Source organism: Dictyostelium purpureum (assembly GCF_000190715.1).
Source record: "Dictyostelium purpureum unplaced genomic scaffold DICPUscaffold_246, whole genome shotgun sequence".
NCBI lineage: Eukaryota > Evosea > Eumycetozoa > Dictyosteliales > Dictyosteliaceae > Dictyostelium > Dictyostelium purpureum.
The window spans coordinates 41,695-48,864 of record NW_003519582.1 but is presented as its reverse complement, the minus strand read 5'-3'; the positions used below and the strand labels follow the sequence as shown (position 1 = coordinate 48,864).

Below are 7,170 nucleotides of genomic sequence, written 5' to 3'. Positions count from 1 at the left end.
TAAAAAAAAAAAAAAAAAAAAAAAAAAAAAAAAACATTGGTTTTAAATTTTAAAAAAACAATGTTTAAATTTTAAAAAAACAATGTTTAAATTTTAAAAAAAATGTTTAAATTTAAAAAAATTAGATAATGTTCAATTTAAAAAAAACAATTTTTAAATTTTTTTTCCCACATTGGAGACCAGTACAATAACCACTATGCTAAAGAGTAATTATCTTCAACTTACAGGTTATAGCTATATCAACTTATTCAATAATATACTCAATATTAAAGATCCAAAATCAAGAAACACCCTATTCAAATTTAAAAAAAAACAATGTTTAAAATTAAAAAAAAACAATGTTTAAATTTAAAAAAAAAAAAATGTTTTTTTAGTGGTGTAAGATCTGGATTCTTAGCTCAGTGTTTTAAATAAATAATGTTTCAAAAAAAAAACAGTGTTCTTTAATAATATATAGGGAACAGTGTTATGTAATAATTTATGTGGGAACACTGTTTTAAACAGTGTTTCGGAAAAAGGAAATTTATATGGGAACACTTTTTAAAACACATACCAAAGAAAATAAAAACACAAATAAATACTGATACTTAATGTAACACATAAGGTGAGGATGATCACACGAAAGCATTTATTAACTGATTAATTAAAAGGATGGGCAATGAGAGCATAGCGGTAAAAAATTTTTATTATTTTATGGCATTTGAATTAAAATATATTTACTTTTTAAAAAAATCATACATTTGTAAATATTATAACAATAATCAAATCTTAGTTTATATATTTTTAATATGTTTTTGATTTAAAAAAATAAAATAAAATAAAATAAAATAAAATAAAATAAAATAAAATAAAATAAAATAAAATAAAATAAAATAAAATAAAATAAAATAAAATAAAATTTTTTTTTTTAAATTTCCATTAAGTACTTAAGACTGTATAAACACCTTAATATTTATTTATATTTCCATATTTTCACATTGCATTCTTAGTTCTGAAAATGTGGTAGTTCTCAGAGTTGTGGCAGGATGAGTTATTATGAATGGTGAAGTTGAGCTTAAATATAACATTTTTTCTTTGATTGTTGATTCTGGTGTCCATATAATTAAAAATATAGTATTTCCATTAAAATGGGTAATATATCGACAACTACTATTTGGTAAAGTAGAGCACAGTTGGTCAAAATTTGCATCATTTGGTAATTCATATTCGACAAAGATCTTTTTCTCCTTTTTATTTATTTTATAAACTATATAAGAAAAACATTTCTCTTTATATTGCCTATAATATTGATTTGCAGCTGTTTCTGTTTATTAAAATTTTCCCTAAAAGTAAGTAAAAAATAACTAAATATATTATTTTAAAATTTATTTTATACCATCTAAAGTTATTAAATCCTTTTGTAATGAAATTAAAATTTTGTTAAATGTATTAGTAACAAAGAGTTATTTATATATAAAAAATTATTTATTTACCATTATTTTAAAAAGCTATATTAATAAACACACATAAATAAAAAAAAAAAATAAAAAAAATAAAAAAAATAAAAAAATAAAAATAAAAAATAAAAAAATAATAAAACACCCATAAAATACATAAATAAAAAAAAAGGTAAAATAAATAAACACCTTCAATTTTTATTAAATAGTATAATTTTTAAAAATAAAATTGTTTTTTTATTATTTCACTAATTTTTATTATTTAAGGGCAATCATCATACTACCAACCCATTTAGTTTTTTATTTTTTTGTATATAAAAAAAGGGAACATAATAACAGAAGCTCATAACGCATAAATATTTATATATAATATGGGATATTTTTTATAATAAAACCAACTCTATTTTTTTTTTATAAATAAAATTATATTTTAACAATGATTAAACAATGATAAAAATAATTTATTTATTAATATGAACCAATAAATAAAATTTATTATTTTATTTTTTATTTACTTATCTATAACAAATAAATAAATATTTAAAATTTAGTGATACTAAAAATATTTATTTTATTAAAAAATAATTGAAAATTTCATTAACTGTTTTAGTTGTTGCAACTTCTAAAGAAATTGAATTATCTTTAACATAAATAATATTACCCTCTCTTTTGAATGTTTTTATGGAAGTTATTTCTTCATAGTCTTTATCGTCTTCTTGTTGATCTTCACTATTTAAATCACACATTTCTTCATTCTCTTTATTTGGGCAATCGTCCAATGTTTGGTCTTCATAGCACCTATAGTTTGGAATTGATAGTTCTTGTTTTGAATTTTCTTTTCCATAGATAGTTAATTTGTGATATCTTTTATTTATACCATTGACATTATATGAAATGGATGATCCTGTAAATTTATTTCTAATATTGACTCGACTATTACCACCACTTGTATTAACGCTGTTATTATTGTTATTGTTATTGCTATTATAATTTTCGCTATTATTACTAATATCACTGTTATGGGATCTTGTAATAATTTTTTGTATACTTTCAATATTTCCAGTGAAAATTGAATTGTTTGAACTCCAAAAATCGGTTTTATTTTCTTTCATTTTTTGAAGTGATAGATTTGTAAATAGTTGTTGGCTAATTATAGAGTTATTATTATCTTGATCAGTATCATCACCATCTCTACCTTGATAAACTGAATTTATTAAAATATCAATCTCTGGTATTTTTTTAATAGTTGATTGAATAATCGAATTGATTTTTTTAATATTGTTTCTATAACATGACACAACTGTTAATCTTGAAATATCATTTTCATCGATATCTATTTGATCAAATACTTTTCTTCTATATAATGATTCGACTTCATCTTGAGATTGGTTTGATGTGGATATAACTGTTACATTAAAACCTAAAGCCAATAAATCCAATGAAATTTGATACCCATATAATTCATAATTATAATTTTTATATTGAGACCCATTTTCTTCTTCTTCCTCTTCTTCTTCTTCTTCTTCTTCTTCTTCCTCTTCTTCCTCTTCTTCTTCCTCTTCTTCATCATTTTCTTTTTTTAAAAACTGTTTGTCTTGTTCTATATTTTCACATTCTTGTTTATCTTCTTTGCAATCATTATCACCATCATCTTCATCATTATCCTCATCCTCTTCATCATACATATTGCCATCGCCATAACCTTTAATAATAACTACTGCATGGGATTTGTTAAATTTAATCTTTAAATATTCATCTTGATTGTGCAAACATGATTTGCAACAAAATGTGTGATGACCTTTAAATTGTATTGGAGCATTACATATGAAACAATGGTGTCTTATATAAAATCCATAAACTTCAAAACATTTGTAATTTGCTGATGAAAAAGCTGGAGTTTTTAAAATTTTATCGATACTTCTAGAGCAACTGATTAGAGGCGATGCATGCCATTTTCTAATTAACATTTTTGATTGAGGCCAATTAAAAAGAGGTCTAAATTTATAAATCTTTTTTAATCTATTTCTTCTAAAGTTGGTCATTGTACAAGGAGGACAATCGTGACCCTGACCATCTGAAATTTGATAATATCCCAAGCAAAACAGTGGATCTGTTGGTTGACCAAAACCAGCTCTGTAATAGTAATGGTTATTATATGATATATTATTTGGATCAAAATCCCAACGAATTGTTTTAAAACCGACATGACAGCTATCCATTTTATTAACTTCTTTTTGAAAATTAAAGCTCGAAACCAAATTATATCTAGAGTTAAACGAATGAATTGAGTTTTTTGACATATAAACATTTGAGCCGTCGTATATTGGTGCTAAACAATCTAGTTGGTCCAAACAATTCTTTAAAAGCATTTGTTCGAGTGATCCGCACACCTGTAGTTTGATTCTAATTGAGTGATATGGATGTCTATAGTAGACTATGATCGAGTCTTCTGTATGTATATAGTAGTATTCTTTATCTTCTTTTTTAATGCCCATTCTATTTGTTAATTGGGTCAGTATTTGATTTACTCTATCGGATATAATCGATTGGTTTTCGTTGTTAAGGACCTTATTCATTTTATCAATACTTATAAAGTTTTGTTCGGTGTTGCCATCGCTATTTGGTAATTCTTGAATTAATGAAAGCTCGATGTTATGATTATTATAATAATGAGATATTGGACTGTGATATCTTGAATAAACAAGTTGATTAAATAAGGAGCCATCTTCAACAAGAGTCATAATCTTTAAAACTGCAATGCTTGGTAAACTTGACTTTTTTAGTAATCTATTGATATCGATTAGCCATATGTACGCTCTTTTAATTTCCACGGGTAAGTTATCAATACACGAGGTAACAGCAGTACCTGATACCACTACCTTGACACCGTTATATTCCCAATCGAAATCCGAATCAAATATTCTATGAGTGTAAATTGCAAAACATTTTTTAAATATTGATAGTGATGGATTGATTGAATAGTTTCCATTTGATGGGGGCTCGTAGAATAGGTGCGGCCTTATAGTGGTTTGAATTTTATAGTTTGGAACTGGTATTTTAATGAGATCTTCTACCCACTCCTCTCTAATTACAAGCTCAGGTTCGTCGTGATTTGTATCGTCATCGAGTAAATCACCTACATATTCCTCCAAGCCAACTTCAAAAACGCTATTCTTTACTTTTTCATCCATTTCATTTTCTCTATCTATATTGGTCTTATTTACATATACATCATATAATATATCTTCGGTGCTGTCATATTGATTTGATTTAAATATTTCTTTATTGCAGTATAATTCTATTTCTTGATTGGCTGGATCAAAAACCTCCTGATCATAGACTTTGACAATATTGTTCTTTACTTGTCGATACGATTCTTGATTTTTAATATTAAATAAATTATATTGATCATAATAATTGTACCCCCTGAAATCTGAAAGTTCACCGATTATTGCATCTTCGTAATACTCGGTATATGGGTATTCTTGATTTTTTAAATATAATTCTTCTTCTTTGGTATCTTGAGTAAATGTATAGGGTATTGATAATGAATATGATAGCTTTGGGTCTATATAGCAATATTTAAATTGTAACAGCTGTTCTGAAACTATATTATTACGTATTGAAACTATTGAATGATTTAGTCTATCTCTAATATTTGATATTAATTTACTACAATATTTATTTATTTTATTATTTGAGCATTTTTTACAACTATTATTATCCATATTATTATTAGTAGTATTACTATTGCTACCATTATTTATACTATCATTAACTATATTAATGGGATCAATACTATCTATTGAGTTTATTATATTATAAAAATACATTATTTTTTCAGTATACAAAATACCGTCACCAAAATTATTTGTTTCGTTTTCTGTACCCAATAAACTAAGAACCAGTATAAAAATGTGTCTAACGTTTAAACTATTATTTTTGTTATTGTTTTTATTATTAAATTGTTGAATAAAGTTTAAATATGAAAATAAATATATAAATAAAAATTGCTCGTATTGGCTTAAATGTAAACTTGGCAAACTATTAATAGACTCTATGAACTGATATATTTCTTGTTTTTCAATATATTTGAAATAATTTAAAAATTTTAAATTTGAATCAATATCAATTGTTTGGGTTGTTACTATATTTGATTTTTTTTCTATTTTGGTTTCTTCACCGGGTTTCGTTATTATTGTTTTAGTTTTTATTATTGTTGTTGTTGTTGTAACTGGTGATTCTAATAATAATCTATTTAATTTTTTATACTCTTTAAATAAAAATTTTGAAAAGTTATATTCTTTGATATTTTCAGTATTATTATCAGTATTATTAATATTATTATTGTTATTATTATTACTATTATTAAGGTGATTAGTATTATTATTAATTTCATTTAATAAAATTATAAACTCTTTATCTTCTTTACTTAAAATTACATTAACACCATTATTTCTTCTACTACCACTGTTAATAATACCAATATTATCACTATTTATTCCAATCTTATTATCCTTGCCAATGTTGTCGATATCTTGATTTGTATTACTTTTTTCACCAAATTTTCTTTTATTACTACTATTATTACTATTGCTATTTTGGTCAATAGTACCACTACTTTTTCTTTTTAATGATTTAGTATTGCCTCCAATACTTTTATTACTATTATCGTTTTTATTATTATTAATACTATTATTGTTATCATTAATACTATTGCTATTCTTAGTATTGTTATTTTCATTATCACTATTATCAATGTCATTAATATAAAAACTATTTATATCTAAGTTTGGATGAGTTGTTAATAATTGTTTATTAAATAAAAAATCAAGTTTTTTTGAACTATTTCTATTTTTTGTTAAAATTTTAAAATCTACAATTATTGGCAGGTTATTGATTCTACTAACTGAAACTATTTTGATTATTAAACCTTCCTCCATACTTTTTTCACTATAAAGTTTATATAAATATTTTGAATCGGTTACAGTTATAACATTTAAATCCCCTACCTGAATGCTATTTTTAAAAAAAATAAAATAAATATAATATTCGATAAATAGATATATAAATAGGAAACAAACCTATACATACTATTTTTTAGTTGATATAAAGCATTCTATAACTTGTAACACTATATTATAGTTTTCGATATTCCTTATATTTTCATCTTTGGGTTCACATTTAATAAATAATGGTGATAATCTATTGATCTGATTATGAAATAGTTTTATATTATCTTGATTTGTCATAATAACCCAATTATTATTCTAAATACGACCCTGTATGTCGCTAATAATAAATGAGTGTATAGATGATTTACAAAAAAATTTTAAAAATTTAAAAAAAAAAAAAAAAAAAAATTTTGATTAAAGAAAAAAAAAAGTATTGGCGCGGTGTATCCAAAATCTCATTTTCTTTGTTTTTTTGAAAAAATCTTTAATTTCCAAAAAAAATATAAAAAAAAGTAATATTGGGGATTTTTTTTATTTTGCCGTAACAAAATTCCTGCGCAAACTTAACCGATTTACAATATTTTTAAAATTTATCATCTAAAATAAAAAGTTAAAAAAAAAAAACATCATCAATAAATATATTTTTAATTAATCTATTATTTATTTTATTGAACTTACCTATCACTAATATTACTACTGTTAAAAAAAAAGAATAAAATTATTTTATAAATTTTTTTCAAAAAAACAAATCTATTTAAAAAACCTTTAGACATATCGAA

The 7,170-nt window shown here is 23.1% G+C and overlaps 2 protein-coding genes across 2 annotated transcripts; both read right to left on the bottom strand.

The window, feature by feature from the left end:
- Positions 1–956: 956 nt before the first annotated feature.
- Positions 957–1,728, bottom strand: DICPUDRAFT_155430 (uncharacterized protein; the record flags this gene model as incomplete). The annotated part of the gene is made up of 2 exons (XM_003290836.1): positions 957–1,303; positions 1,725–1,728. 2 exons carry the CDS (start codon positions 1,726–1,728, stop codon positions 957–959), a joined length of 351 nt encoding a protein of 116 aa, XP_003290884.1.
- Positions 1,729–2,002: 274 nt separating this feature from the next.
- On the bottom strand, positions 2,003–6,688 carry DICPUDRAFT_81598 (uncharacterized protein; the record flags this gene model as incomplete). The annotated part of the gene is made up of 2 exons (XM_003290835.1): positions 2,003–6,455; positions 6,531–6,688. 2 exons carry the CDS (start codon positions 6,686–6,688, stop codon positions 2,003–2,005), a joined length of 4,611 nt encoding a protein of 1,536 aa, XP_003290883.1.
- Positions 6,689–7,170: the final 482 nt, after the last annotated feature.